Source organism: Haliaeetus leucocephalus, unplaced genomic scaffold, assembly GCF_000737465.1.
Source record: "Haliaeetus leucocephalus isolate CR32 unplaced genomic scaffold, Haliaeetus_leucocephalus-4.0 Scaffold184, whole genome shotgun sequence".
NCBI lineage: Eukaryota > Metazoa > Chordata > Aves > Accipitriformes > Accipitridae > Haliaeetus > Haliaeetus leucocephalus.
In genome coordinates, this window is record NW_010972620.1 from 12,527,023 (window position 1) to 12,543,286 (window position 16,264).

Genomic DNA, 16,264 nt, shown 5'->3' on the forward strand with positions numbered 1-16,264 from the left:
TCTTCCTCTCAGATAGGTATCTGTAATTGACTTCTCCCCAAAAGCAAGCCTCTTTCAACTTTTCTTCACAGCTTTGATACAGCTTTACAGATAAAGATCAAAGACTCAGTGCCTTGAACTGATGGTTTGGTGTCACAGGTTACCAGCTCCAAAGTTCCTCCCCTCCTGTCATGAAAGGCACTGCAGGGGGTGGGCTGCCATAAGTCCCCAGAGTGGATGAGGGGCAGTAAGCCCCTATCTTAGACCAGCAGCTAACTGAAGCAGTTTATCTGATTGTGCCTCAAGAATTCAGCTATGTGTTTATGCATTACACACATGTAACAGCCATTGAAAACACCAGCTCCAACCTAGCCAGCTGATGCCAACCTGCATTTCCTTGCAGAGGAATTCCATTCTTGCTGTTCCAGGTAGCATATGGTATATGGGTGTGTGCCTGTGGAGATCTGAAGCACCTGAAGGAGGCCTAACAAGAGGAAATAGATGCTTTCTTTATTTGGGAATTCCCTCTTGCTTTCTACTGAGCAATTAGAAGGGAGGTGGAAGGGGGTAGAGTTGTTTTATATAATTAATTGGGTTGGTTTAGATGTACAAAACTGGCAAGTAATATGAAAATACATCTTATGAAGACACCCAGTTCTCTGAGATCCATGTTCTTCCACAACGACTGTGTCAGAAGCACTGTGTTAATGGAAGCCTATTGTAAGAAAGGTGGTACTTTTCTTGTTTGATAATTTAGTTTGAGAAGATAGATCAAGACAAGAGCTTCAAGCTTTTCAAAATCTCAAGTGGTACTTCTAAAAATCCTCTTCTAGGTGAGCAGGTTCCCCCCCACCCCCAGCAAGCAGGAGTATTGCCTTTTGTCCAGAAACAATAACTCACTTAATTTGGTCACCTGCACACCTGTTTATAAAACTAAAGGCTAATAGAAACACAAAATAAAGACCAGCTGGGGAGAAGGTGGTGGAATAACTGTGCTGTGAGAAGCAGTAAAGGAGGGGGCTGGGCATGCTGGTCCTTCTTTAGTTTCATGTTTTAATGTGGTTTTTTGAAATAAGAGGTAGCTGTAGTAATTTTTAATTTTCTGCTCTTTAAGTTTTGTTTTTTATCTTCTAATAACTCAGCTTTTATTCTCCAAATTCCATTATACTCTTCCTTGTTTTCTGTTTTCTTTTTTGTGGTTCTTTTCTGTAAAACTTTATAGCTGAAGCAGGTGGGGGGTTGGGAGGATGTTTTTGCTTTGAGTCTAAATTTGTACTTACTAAATCCCATTCTAGGTTTCCAATGCTAAGCATTTGAATTTGCCTGAAAGACAAGAAATAACTACTTTTTTTTTTTTTTTGGTCATCTGTTATGCTGCCTTTCTCAAGACAAAAATGAGGGCTACACATAACTTTAAGTGAATGGAGGTAGTAATATCTGCAGAAAATGGGATTTTCTAGACACAGAAGTACAGGATGCCCTCTCAGTGAGAAACAGATGTACCCAAAAAGGTATAAGAACTGAAACTGGAGTGCAAACTGATTTACAGGGTGATGATTTTTTTTATTATTACTATTTTGAAACTAATTCAACTTCATCAGTTAAAGATTTAACTGATGTTAGGAAGAGGAGGAGGAATATGCGGGTCACTTAATATTGAATGTGTCAATATTGCTTACAAAGCTTCCCTTGCAGACCTGTCTGAATATATCCTGTTCAAAATTCTGCCCTTTTTTAACTAAAGAAACTGGCCCGTGAGCGCAGATGGGGATTTTTCAAGGGGCAAAACAGATAATTCAGACAGTCCTATAAGCACCAGAAATTTAAGGAGGCGTAATTCTAATCCTCCAGATAAACACAAATAAGTATGCTTGTAATACAGAAAACTTCCTGTGATTCATTTAAAATTGGTTTTTGTTTTGCCACCACTCCCTACTGACGCTGCAGTCAGCCCTGTTTCCAAAAACATTATCAGCACCACTCCCAACTGCAAGGGCACACATCTGTGCTCACAGCCAGAGGCACTGAAGCAACCATGCCCAGTCCTCCCACCCTGGAGACCATGTAATATATTCTTACAGCAAGAGGGGTGTCACCCGCTATGGGCTGTCACTCGCCACCTGACACAGGCAGCTGTACAGCTAAAATACTGACAACCGATGTGCACACCGAAGGTCCAAAGTACTGGATTCACTGTTCACACAAGTGGGTGAACCGTGCCGTTCGTGTACACAGGAGATCCCTCTCTGTTCCCAGGAGCGGGGGGAGGCTGTGCCCACTGAGGAGCCATTCATGCCAAGCGCTCTGAGCCACAATATACATATCTACATAATACATATTTGTAAATGTCTTCACAGATTTATAATAGTGATAAATACAGTTTCTCAAAAATTAGTCTAAATGGTGGGAGAATTCCTTATTACACAGATCTGTCTGAAATTAAGACAGACTCCTCTTTCTCAAGTCTGAGGACTCTGTACCTCATCTTGCATTTGAGTTGAAAGCTTATTACTCACTTTATTTTTCTTCATGTTATTTATATTTTTCTCTTTTTAAAAAAACTTATTTTAACTTCGGAAAGCTTTTGTGGGATACCTTGTATGCAAAAGAGCCAGAAGCTTCCAGCTGATGTTTGCGTGGGGATGTGTCACAGGCCAGGCCCACCCATTGCCCTTCGCTTGACATACATTCTGCATACGCTGAGCTGTGACCAGATCAAAGAGAAGGTGGTTTTGTTTCAGTTGTTTTATCTCAAGGCAGCTCTGCAGTCCTTCAGCACAGCTAGGTATTTTGTGACAGAGCAAATCCTTCTTTCAGTGTATATTGTATTTGCAATGGTAAACCCTTCCACCTTCCTTTACATGGGTATCACAGCTAGTGACCCCTCTGTCAGTACATCTGATAATCCTGAATTGCTGGAGGTCAAAATTGACAAGATATGAAAAATAGCAACACAGGGCTAAAAGGTGTTTCCTTTTAGGATTCATCGAACAGTCTAATGTTTTTGTAAGAAACCTCAGATTTTTTAGAAGCACCTGGAGCCAAGGCATCTGACGTGCAGAAAACAGACTCCACAATCAGTGAGATTGTAAAGTAGGTATGTTCATTCAGCGCTGGGCAGCACGGGGGGTAGTCCCACCAAAGTCGTGCGCGCCTGACTTGGCAGTTCGCTTTAAATTTATACAGTCAAGTGTTACATATACATAGAGTTTTGCAATACGCCTATACATAGGCATTACCTATCCTCGCTTCATATTAAAATTAGCTCTAGGAAGTCATTTCCATAGTCTCCTCTCAACTGCGCTTGCGCGGTGCCTCCTTATGGTGGTCGTCTGGTGGTCGTGAAGATGAAGGCCGTATGTCTTCTTCACGGTGAACTCTTAACCTTCTGTCCCTGCGCAGACTCAGCTGTCCCTTGGCATTTGTCCAAATCACAAGGCCGGTCTTGGCTGGTTCTTGGGGTCAACTGCTGCTTCTTATCAGGGACTCTCTCCTGTCCCAGCCAGCCTCAACAATGCAAACGTTAAACATCACTTCTCATCCCCTTGGGCCATGTCTATCTCTACTGAAACTTCTTTAACTTCATTATAAGCTAGATAATTATTAAACAATTCCTATCTACATTCATATATCTACTATATCTACTAAGGTTCCTTTGGTTCCCCGTCTCACTTCCATCTGCAGAAGTTTGAAAATCTATCCTGTGTGCAGTGAGTTCCTGATCAAAGGGTCCCATCCAGTCTATACCTGTCACAATTAAACCAGATCTCAAAATAGCTGTCTATTGCTGAAGTTTTTTCAGAGATTAAGAGTGACACAGACGGCACCTTTATCTGCAAGCCTGATTTTACATAAACAGCTCTCAACCAAGTTGAATGAAGAGTTGGTTCTTGTAGTTAAGAGGCAACTCTTAAGTTTGACCTCTTAGTTATCTTTAATTACATGCAATGCAAAGTAAAACTAGCATTACTTATTATTTTCATTTACAGTATTAGCTGATTGAGGTCCTTGAATGTTTCTAGTATCTGTTCATCCCAAGAGAAAAACTAGAGAATAAACATTAGTTGGTAACAAGGTCATGACTCGGATGTGTTGTGAAGAAAGAAGGTTGTAGTTATGTACCTGAAGCAAGGGCTGTCTACACTGGGCCATGGTAGCCTCCATTTCCTAGATACCCTCAGGGCTGCTGCTCTGGTAAGTTTCTCCCACAGTGAACCTCTTTACTTGGACTACTGCCTTAAGTAAAGTTTTTGAGAGCTAGACAAAAAGTATTTGAGAGCTAGTCAGATATGCAGAACCAGGTAAACTGTTGCCCTTTTGTGCTTCACTTTCCTCATCGCTCTGGAATGGCCTTTGGGCTTGGGTTTGAGACCCTTAAGATTTGGAGAATCCTCTTGCTATAGGCTTTGCTATCTGCCTCTCATGTTTTCTACTGTCTCTCTAAAATCACAAGTCAGACAGCTCTTTGTAAAACTTGTCAGTTATAGCCTATTATATTGGCTGGCACCTCAAGAAATCTCAGCCTCTAGCTAACTGGACAGACTGGTTTTTGCAGCTTGTTCAACTTCATGGGTCAAAGGGGATTCCACTTGAACTGGAGGTCATCCATGCCTGATGACTTCCTACACTTACCACTATAGAGTGCTCTGGTTATCTGCTTACTCTCACAGGCTTGATGCAAGTTGAGTTGTCCAGAAGCAACCAAGTAAGTATTCCAGCAGTTCCTGCAAGAGCTACGTACCTTAAAAAATTCACACAAATACATATTAGCTACTCCCTAATTTATCACAATTTGTAATTAGAAAATGAAATAGCTCCAGAAAAAGAATGAGGAAGAAGAGGCAGAGATGTTTAGGAAATTTGATTATGCAAAAATAGGAATGTTCTGATTTCAGCCCATCTGCATGGGAAAAATAATTGATCACACCAGCAGCGGCACGTGTGATTATTTCTAATTTAAATGCATCTTTTTTAAAAAATGGAAATATGTATTAAAATGCTCTTTTAAACTATAGCCTTATTCAGTGCATGCGGAACACCTGTGATAGTCTAACCAATTCACCTAAATATGATCAAATGAAAAGCAAACTGTTCTGGGTACTCGTAGTTATGAATTTTGGGGTGGGTTTTATTTGTGTGTGTGGATTTTTTTAGAGACCAAAGTGACAATATAAAATAAAATCAGTCACATGAAAAATGAAACACCTTTTTTCAAAATAAAGCCATAATTTTGCTATTGTAAAGATGTATTAATGTCAGAGATGAGCAATAAGCAATATTCAGCTCTAAATCTACAGTTAGATTTTGGGGGGGGGGGCTATCTTTAACAAACAATAAATACAGGAAGAAAAATAACTGATGCTTACGTGCATTTCTAATTAAAGGCTGGAAAACCTTTTATGAAAAGGACACAAACACTTGCAAGCAACCATTCTCCCCAAACTAGAACTAAACCATTTAATTCTCCCCTCATTCTTTTCATTCCTCATTACTTTTCATTTATAGACACTGCTGGTGCCAGTTGGGGCACAAGACAGAACCAGTAAACTGCAGAACATGGCTATATGTGATGTTTCAAGCATAACCAGAAGCTGAGTCTATTATGAAAAAAAAACCAAACAAAAAACCAAACCCCCCAGAAAAGCAGAAGTTCTTCTGAGATCTTCACCCCAGATTTGCAGATTTAATGTATCTGCTTAGTTTAGATAATAATCCAAGCTATTCTTATAGATGTAGTGCATTGTTGCAGAAATCTCAAAACATTTTGCTGTGCCCGTTTCTCACACCTGTAAGTAATTTATTTTTTTGTATCAGCAGGTAACACTATTTCCTTTTGCTGTAAATTAGTAGTATGAATTTTGAGCAAAAATTAAAGATGTGCTTGTGAATTGTTTGTCAGTTGATCTCGTGATTTTTTTTTTTTTTCTGAGTTGAGAACCTAAAAAGAATAAGTTCAGTTGTTTTTTTTTTAAGTAAGACTGGGCAAAGATTTAGGCTCTAGGAATACTCTTTAAGTATCAGACCCATGATGTAGCCTGTCAGAGCAGGATATTTCACGTTGTTGTATTACAGGGCTGCTGAAAACATGGAATATCCTTCAATTCCAGCTGACATAATGAAAGGATCAGACTTTTCTGTTCTGTTAATAAACATTATTAAGACTAAAATCAAGCTTTGTTATTTATTTCAGGATTCCAGAAACTTACGAGTACTCAGTTGTTTAACTGTTCTTTTTAAGCAAGTCTCATAAAGTGGGATTAATTGTCACTAACTACCATAATGACTCTAAAATCAGTAGCAGAGGTAGGAAGGTCCCTTTCAGCATAAGCCTGATACTCAACCACTACCTGATGCCTTGAGTGGCCACATGTCTGCTCAGCCTGAACCACAGACTGCAGACAAATAATCACATGTTAGTGCAGTTATTTCATAATTTTTGTTTAGCTAATTCTCATCTAATTCCAATTTAATTTGAAAAAGCTATTTTAATTTTTAAGAGACAGCAGTAATTACTAATGATGAAGCTGGAAGATAGGGTTTTTTAGTGAAGTTCTATGCATTACTCAACCTTCTGAATAATAAGGTTTCAAGTTTAAAGAAAGCTTTAAAAAAAGGAAAGAATACTTTGATGTTTTTACTTCTCTTTGTAAGCAAAGCTTCCAAGAGTCTTTTGGTAGCCTGACTGTGCATCAGGGATGAGGTAGGCAAGACTAAAATGTGGAATGACAGACAACTTACAACAAAGAGTGGAAGGCAAAATTTTTAAGCCCTTTTTTGAAAAAAATCATTGCTTTCCTTTATTGGTTGTGATAAAATCTTCAGCTTAGGTCTAATAAAAGATACTTAGTTTAGGTAAACAGGAAGAACATAGACTGTGTGAAGAAACTAAAAGTATATATGCATTCTATAGAAGTTTCTAGTATGACCAGACTTCCAAGAGGTTTCACTATAAAATCAGTCTTTTGCAGGAAGTTATATCTGTGTTCCTGATGTTGACTTGATTTTAGTGGTGTGGTTTTTTAAATGAGAAGGGAGGTGGGATTCTAAATGATACTTGCTGAGTGAAAAATAAGATATTCAACTTAAACTGCCTTGATAACCAGTAAAATTTTAATGAGGTCAGTGCAGCTGATGAATAAAAATAACCTATGATTCCAGATACCAGTCTATGTAACTAGAGTCCTGAGATCAAGAGTTTTTTTACAGCTAAGAGTCACAGATAACTCTAATGGTTTCTCAGATGGCCTAGGCCTGGGAACGTATCATTTTCCCCCTTGTATTATAACTGCAAACACTATGGGAATGAGGTAAACTGGCCACTGATAAAATTACTCCTGTAAGGTCAGAAAGCAGAGGGCATTGCCATTATAGCTGTGGAGTGTTGTAAAGTCAGTTCTGAACAAAATGTTAACACTGAAATATTCTAAACTATTAATTTAGGCAATGGTGTTCTTTTCTGATGCACTTACTCTTAAATCGATTATTTAAACTACACTTAATTGTATTAAGGAGAAGGATAACACAAATCATGCCAAAGAGCTCTGTTAAAAAGGGAGGAAAACTTCATACACGAATTATTTAGCAACTAAACTACTTATTGAACATATATTAAGCATTTCTGATGTGTAAAATGTTACTGGAAATGCATTTCCTGTGTTTTTCTTAATTTATATAAATGGGTGTTCAACCACATGGTAATTTTAATGCTGGCTTTGTTTAATATCTTACAGGAAGCTTCAAAAGATGGTGCATGACATCAAGAAAAATGAAAGTGGGATAATAAACAAGTTCAAAAAGTAAGTTTGAAATGCCAATCGTAGTTTTATCAATTGGGGGAAGTTCAGATTGCTAGCATAGTGTATAGTACTTCAGTGATGGGACCATGTTATTCTAGAGGGATGTACTTCAGCATATGTGAAGAGCCTCAGTCCAGACTGCAACATGCAGAATTGTCATTAGTATTAAGAGTATCACATAGTAGTTGCAGAACTGGTGCCCAACAGGAGGTCGTGTTTGTAGCCCTAAAAAACAGTATTTGGGTAAAATACATTTTTCTTGCGTATTCTTTGGGAATCATCATCGCTTGTTGTTTGGGTGTGCCTTTCTCCTCAGGCCACTGTTTAGGCTGCCTGCTGCAATTAAGTTTTCATTTGAGCTCTACCTTGAACCAACTGGTCAAACATCAGTTAGAATTCCCACAAAAATGTTAAGTCCTCCTGTGTTTCAGTCCCATAAAACAAACCCCAGCATTACCTAACATCCTATTCCATTAAGAAGTGCTGAACAGCATGCATATTGATGTCACATGCATATGAGTATCATAAAATATTCATGTGTATTTATGCATAGAAAGAAATTCCAGTAATTCTGCATCCTTGTCAAATGAATACACTATTCACTGTTTCCAGTCAAACATCTATTTAAACCAATTAGCTATTTAGCACACTTTTTCTTTTTCTTAATGCAATAGCTCATTTGCATTGAACTGCCATTTGGATGCGATTTTCTCATTCAGATGTCTTTCTTTACATGGGTCATTGATGACAAAAGTACTAAGTACTTTTAATTAGTACACAGTATCTGCAGCGTTTCCAGGATGACCATATTATATTCTGTAGAAATACAGCTCTTGTACATAAAAGGCACATACAGACATTGTTTAAAATTGTTCTTATAGAGCGACTGTGATGGCTCAATTCAAGGAAAAGGAAAAGTATGGTTTTAAGAAGAGCTAATGACGTGATCAGTAGGCTGGTGGGAGAAGCAGTAGGGCTTTGCCTGGTTTGGTTATGCAAGAGCTCTGGAAAGCTGGCTGGCTCACTTATTGCTTCTGCTGCCAGCCCAGGCAGGGCTGGTGTTTGTGGGGCAGCCACTATCCCTGGCAGAGGGGGATACACTTCTAGCAGCAGCAGCAACCACCTGGCTCTCCTGTTGCACAGGCAGGAGGAGTAACCTTAGGCTGCAAGACCTCTTTTGTGGCCTCTATTACAGTTGTGTTTCTGTCCACAAACCTTAAGCAGGCTCTGATGGTAACACCTGATATATCAGATAAATTCTTGAGATTGCTTTTTTTCCCTTTACTCATCCTCTTTCACTCTAGCACTGCTGCAATTCACAGTAAATCACAGTCATGTGGTATTATGTACTTGTTATTTCCACATAAGCACAAAGGCAAATTTTTCCCTAAAATGACCCTCTTTTGACTACTTGCATCTTTAATTTAATCTATGTGTTTGTTTTTAACACAGTGTGTGTGTAAACAGACCACTGTGTTCAGAGATCTGTCTGCTTTTAAAAAACCTCATAGTTTCACCTAGTACTTGCTCACAGGGAAGAGCTTCTAAGCTGTCAGGGCTGTTGGTGGGTTTTGGGGAGTGGTGTGAGGAGGATTATTTTTTGTTGGTTTTGCCGCCTTTTAATAAAGGGTGGCTTCCTACTTCACAGTAGTAGTTTAAGTTAATGTTGCAGTGGGTCCAGTTCAAATGTCTCAGAGAGGAAAGCAGATGGCAGAAACAATATAAGCATCTCAAGTTTATAATTTGAAGCAACAAATTGTCTCCCATAGTTGCCTGGACATGAATTCTGCTCTTAATCAGTATTGCTGACTGTGTATCCTTCCTTGAGAGTAAGAGGAGAAGGACAGAAAAGGGAAAAATAACAAGAACTAAATGTAACTGAAGCTGGGAAGGTCAGAGGTGCCATCATTAAATGTCAGATACAAGATTGCTGCTGTAACACTGCAATTCTTTGATTCTCTCAAGATTAAAAAAAAAAAAAAAAGCCACAAAAAAGAGCAGGCTCGTAAAAACTCTCTTAATGTATGACTGCAGCGTGAGGCTTATGTTTCACCTCCCCCAGCTATAAGAATACAAATTGAGATGTAGAAAAAATACGTATAATAATCTGCCTGATACTTTTATGGTTCATCTGAGTTATAGTAGTCTCTTCTGCAATGATGAAGATCAGAAACTTACTCTTATGTTTTTAAAAAATTGAAGAAAAAATTCTCACATTTGCACACAACTTAAGAACTCAAATCTTGAACCCAGCACATAATGAGGCTTGCAATAAAAGCATGAGCTGACAACACTGATAAGGATATGTACAAGAGATGCCAAGCTTCGCAGAATTAGAATTGGCTGTATTCCTCTGAATGTGCCCTTTGGGGGCTTTTTGTTTGATATTTAGATGCTTTTTCTAAAAAACGTAGTTATCCAGTTGATCACTTCCTCCATTTTAGTTACAGCATTATTTTATTAAATGTCAAGGATCTAAACATGACTGCAGCAGGAAAAATTGTATTAAAAAAATTGGCTTTATGTAGCACAGTTTTGGAATTTGTCTGTATGGCTGGAAAAACATCATTTTGACTCAAATTCAAACCTATTATAAGTAGAAATAATTTTAGAGAAGTCAACTAGTGTACTTGTTTATCCCAAACCTAAAGTTGTCACACAAGTATACTGTAAGCCCCTGTTACTGAAACTGAAAGAATGATCAAATACTGATGAAATACATTTGACATATTACCAGTATTTAAGACACTTATAAAATCTGGATTGGCTCTTGATTATGCAGAAAAGTAAGATAAGTTCTTGCATCAAGTGTCTTGCTCTCCATTCTAGTTCATCTCCGGGGTGCAGGTGGGGAGGGATATGTCTACCATCAATGTGTGTCTTAAAGGTCTGCAGAAGGAAGTCCTGAACAGTGGTGGTTAACAGTAAAGAAAACTACAGATTGTTTCTTCATTGCTTAAAAGTTCCTGTTGTTTATTCCCCATACTGACTTAAAATTTTCTGACTGTAAAAATATTGCCCACTGCAGGATAGCATTCACCTGCTTGCCCTTAATCACATGCAAAACTGTTTACAATACTGGAGTCCCAGCTGCTGTGCAGATCATGATGTCAAAGAGAATTATGTACTCGGGTGTAGAAGCAATTGGTACAGCCAAAGTTCTATAAACAATGATTGCTGGGGGCATTTTTTCATATTCACATCCTTTGTAATACAGAACAGGGAAGTAAGAGAGGAATCATAGGTTTCACTCTGCAGGATGGTTGCCTATGCTTGAAACACACTGTAAAGACACAGCACTCATCTGTAAATCATAAGCTTTAAGCCTCTAGGCTTTGTTCAGTGGAATCCTAGCTCCACTGAACTTAATGCTAAAAGTCATACTGCCTATACAGCGAAGTCAGGATTTCACCCTAAAGTTCTGGTACGTGCTGACCTACTGTGTTGAATAAGAAACTAGAAGTTCAGGTTACTCACCTTGTTGCAATATCGCATCCTATCAAAACTTCCTTTGCAAAGCCATCAGAAATCATGCAGTTGGTAGTGATTTGTCTAACTGCACACAATCCAAATATGTCCATTTCTTGAAATCACATTTGCCACATGACCTGAAAAATGGAAAGAAGATGCATCTTCATCTCATCTGCTTTACCCAGCTTTTTAGTTGGGTAAGTTTTTACTTCAGATTTGTTTAGTCCGTTTTTCTATACCATTTATAACTTAGGTAGTAACTTCAGGCAGAAAAATGGAGTTGTGTCAACCTGCACAGATGCAACTAGAAGACATCCATGATCAAACCCTTGGCAAAAGGAAAAGTGGTATTTTATGGACAAAACAATGAGAGAAATGTACTAAAAATCAAGCTGTACCACACTTGGAAGAAGAAACCAGGGAGAAGTATAATACCTAATTTTAACTGTATTCTGAAGAAACATGAATTTCAATGTATAGCTGAATAGAATGTTTTGAGTGTCAGGACTTTTATTAATATAACAATATTTCATCGAGTGAAGATAAATAAATCACAGCTATATACCATTTCACTGCCACAGCACATTGTAAAGAAAATGTGTGAAAGAGTAGTAATAACACTAAAAAAAAAAATAAAAAAGGTTAATTTTATTTTGTGCCAGATACTTCCAAAGCCATAACAAACTATTCCACTAGGTCATGAGAATATAGCTCAGGAAAGGTTCATATGTCATCTGGATTGCACCTGTTTGGAACTCTGAAAAACTTTTTGGCAAAGTTCAATTAATTTATCTTTTAATTACAAGTGTGATGATCTAGTGCACTTAGGAGTAATACATACTATAAATACTCAACTCTGTAAAGATGTTAATATAATTTTTGTAAAACCTATTAAGTTAAAATGGTTCCTAAGAAGGGAGTGGACTTTGTACAGAGTTAACAACAGAAAAAGTGAAGGACTCTTGAAAACAAAGAGTTTTTAGGCATATCTTAAATGCTGGGGGAGTGAGCAGAAACATTAGTGAGGAAATGCATCCAAGAACTAAGTGCTACATATAAAGGGCTACTACTACTTACACGTGGTTACTTTTTGGGGTGTAGCCTGTAAAAGCAAGTGTTGCTAGAGCAGAAAACCCAGACCTCAGCTGCAGTTTATTTAAAAATTCTCTGTTTAGTGCAGGAAAACACAAAAATTTGCGATGAACTCAAAGCATGTGATTAATATTTGCAATCCCTGCAGGATTCCTTATGTGAGAAAAGTTAAGCGCATGCCTAAAAGTTTCGTTGGATCAACCTCAGCATGCTATAGAGGGGAAATCTCAGAATACGTTGGTTTTTAAAATGAAATAGTTTATTCTCCTGGAAGTTATTATGAATCTCTGCATAGTGCATTCTGTCCTTGTGTGAGCAGCATCTAGACCACATTATATGAAACGTCTCAAATGCTATCTGGTTATTTGTTGAAGCTAAAATGTATATAGTAAGATGTGTTAAGTTGCTTTTAAAACCTGTAAACATACTTTCAAAAATGTAGTTGGATTTTATTGAGTCCTTTAGAACTGAAATTTCTCAGGGATATTTCAAAATATCTAGAAATTTACTTATTTTCTATTAACTTTTAGAAAAACACTAGTTCCATTAAAGTAAATGGAAACTTGAATTATTTAATTGTGTTCTATCACAGCTAACACAGAGATACTTCACCACCTGTAACTTAAGTCCAGAGTGGAGTAGCACTAGAATATTTTACTTGGAAATTGCATTTGCTATAATTTTATATAACTCTGTTAAAAGATATTTTAGGAAATCATTCTGTCTCCCACTTAAATATGTATGCTCAGTTGGATGGCATTTGATTCTTTCAGTCCCCTCATTAACTTCAGGGGAACAGGACGGAGTCAATTGTCACTCTGCAAGCACCTACATGGATAATTACATCAGAATCTGAAATAACTAGGTAGCCACTCCTTGGCATAGGGGTTATGTCTTTTGAGCTTGCATTGGGGTTTGCACATTGGGTAAAGTTCTGGCTCTTGCAAATCAAAGCTCCAAGTGCTGCAAAAGAGTCTGGATTTCAGTTTTGGCACTCAGTAAATCATACCAGTACAGTGAGAATTATTTCTTTAAGTGGATTTGAATTTTAGAATAAATAACATATTTGAAATGATTCTAGCAAATACAGATATGGCCATGAACTGTTTCAGCTCTGACAGAAACATTATTTCTTTTCTTCTATTGATACTCAGGTTCCAAAATGAACAAGTGGCCTTAATTTGCAAAACTGGGAAAGATACTTGGGATCGGTATGCTATTTCAGAGCTGCACAATGGCATGATAGGCTGCTTGGACACAGACCTCTGTTCTGTGCTTTGTATGCTTTTGTTATAACATATTTACATTTTCTGTCGGGGCCACTGCCAGGATTTATGGGGCCTGGGACAAAGTGTTGAAGTCTTCTGCCTAGCAGCTTGGAAATGTATAATGTGGCTTAAGCCACATACTTTACACTGTGACCCAGCCAGCCTCTTACTATTGCCTCAGTTCCGCTATTTTCCAAGTTTCCACCGTCTCTGAACAACTCACGATAGACATGTTGCAAAGTATTAATAGATTTTGGTCTATCCTCCCTTAAGACCCAAGATCTGCCCTGGCAGTGGCCCTGGGTTTTTCTTCTAACATGCATGTGCTAACCTGGACAGAAGACAACAGCAGGGCTGTTGAGAATGCTTTTTAATTTACTGTTTGTACACTAAGTTATATTATGCTCCAAGAAGTTCAAGACTCGGAGGAGGCAGCTATCCATCATTAGTATTGTTAGTAACAAACAAAGCAGGAAAACACTTCAAAAATAACATAGCTAGATTGGTTTTGGTTTGGTTTTTTTGGTGGGGGTTTTTTGAGCTTTAGCAATGCCTGCACTATTTATTCATTGATTCATGCAAGTGCTTTTTTTTTTTTTTTTTTTTTTTTTTTGAAAAAAATTCCATGGATTCAACTCAAAAGTAGTCAAAGCATTTCTCAAAATAGATGGGAAAAGTTTGTAAATTGATGTGTTGGTGCCAGCATGCCACCACCCTGAGTTACCTTGGTACCTGAACCATGATGCCTAAAGCAGCATGCTCAGGACCAAAATACCAAGTGTCAAGTTCTTGTGGTAAAGCAAAATTTGTAGACATCACTATTGCTCAGAGATCATAAGAAACATTTTAAACTCTTTGTGGACAATTTCTTTGTAAATATTTTCCTTATTTGCAAATTAATTTGTTAGGACCTAATTGAAGAATGAGTGAAGCCATCAGTTCAGTGGACAAAGGTTCAGGTCCATGGAGAGGTCTCATCAGTGCTACAGGGAAGCTGTCAGACAATGTTCAAAAGTCACTTTGAAGAGTCATTTTAATGTAAATTGTGTTAATGTTTTATGGCTACAAAAAGCAAAGGATTTTTTTTCTCTTCGGATGCATCAGTCTGGCCTCTGATATCACATATGCACCATTAGTTTTGACTTTAAACCCAAATTCTTCTTCTTTTTTTTTTTTTTTCCTAACAGGGTAATGAGATAATTGATATATCAACTGACTGTAATTCAGTGTCTTCTCTGGACAACTGCAATTTAGTAAGCAGGAGCGTACATATATATACACATATATGTATGAAAAGAAGTACACACATACACATGTTTATACACATATATGTATACTCCTGTTTGCTAAATATATATATGCACATACATATACATATGTATAGTCCTTTCAGTATTTCTACGAATTATCTTTTGATTCACTGGGTATTACAAATGCTATTATAACAGTATTTACCAAAAAGGGGGTATAACATCATAAAACAATAGTAAGTGGAAACAGAATCTGGCCCTGAGAGACCTGGTATACATTTAAACAGTAATCAGAAAATAAAGTGCATGCAAAATGATAGTTATAAAAATATGACTGGAGAGTGCTACACCACTTTCTTATGCCATAGTCTTAGCAAAGCCTCTGTGAGCCTGAACAGATTGTCATCTTCAGGTAGATGTGCATTTATCTCTGACCCCTATGTTACTTGTTTCTGCATTGGAAATGAAGAGGAGGGTGGGTGGGCGGGCAAGGAAGCTGTTCCTTCAAACTATGTTTTTAGGGAAAAAAAAATCATCTCAGATTAGATTCTAACTTCTTATCTGTTTCTAGCTTTTCAAAGCATTCTCCTGCAGCTATTTGCTAAGCATCTGTGATGGTAATCTGTATTTCTTCAGCTGCAGGTATCTTTTGTTATCAGCTTTTTTATGTGTCTGGCTAATGCTCCCTTCTAGTGAATGTTACTTCTTAGATCATAAATGTAATAATTATTGTTTACAGGCTAAAAAAAAAACCTCCACCAAGTCTACCACAAAGGGATTATGCTTCAGGTATGGCTGTATTAATGTAAATTTAAACTGCATGTCTGTGTATGTTTGATACCTATATACCTAACAGTATTTCAGCTATACATTTCCTCATAATTTGTTTTTAATGAGAGGACAGGATACCATTATCAACAACTCTGAAGGTAGTTCACACATCTGAAATGAGAGGCAAGCAAAACATGGCAAGTTGTCCCAGTATGAAGAAAGAGTAGCAAGTAGCTACTCCTTCAAATTCAGTATTTACTAGGGTTCTGCATGTAGGCTTCTCTAAAAATGGAGAATTCACATCCAGTCCCTCTCTGCCAGAAATCGTGATGTAAAAGTAAATAGGGAAAAAATTGAACAAACGGATCATCACAGATTCAGAATGTTAATACTATTAATGCAACGATGATGTCATGAATTACCTTAGAGGTAGAACTATACTTACTTACACACCACTGCCCACAAACTAGGTCATGCCAATTTTACAAGTTAACAGCTATCTTGTTAAGGAAACAACAACATGAAAACTGAAGCAAAGAGGATGGAGTTTGCAATTTATCAGATAATTTTTCCATGTTTAACATAATTGTAATTTGTGTGCTGTCCTGGAGCTTTAACCAAGAAACAACAAAGTGCA

The 16,264-nt window shown here is 37.6% G+C and overlaps 1 protein-coding gene across 1 annotated transcript in view; it reads left to right on the top strand.

The window, feature by feature from the left end:
• The window catches only part of BLNK (B-cell linker), a 49,242-nt gene that overhangs the window by 10,618 nt on the left and 22,360 nt on the right, over nucleotides 1-16,264 (top strand). The window contains exons 2-4 of the mRNA XM_010564905.1: nucleotides 7,710-7,775; nucleotides 13,493-13,549; nucleotides 15,596-15,645. Of these exons, the coding sequence (XP_010563207.1) occupies nucleotides 7,710-7,775; nucleotides 13,493-13,549; nucleotides 15,596-15,645 (173 nt within the window). The remainder of the gene's footprint in view (nucleotides 1-7,709; nucleotides 7,776-13,492; nucleotides 13,550-15,595; nucleotides 15,646-16,264) is intronic.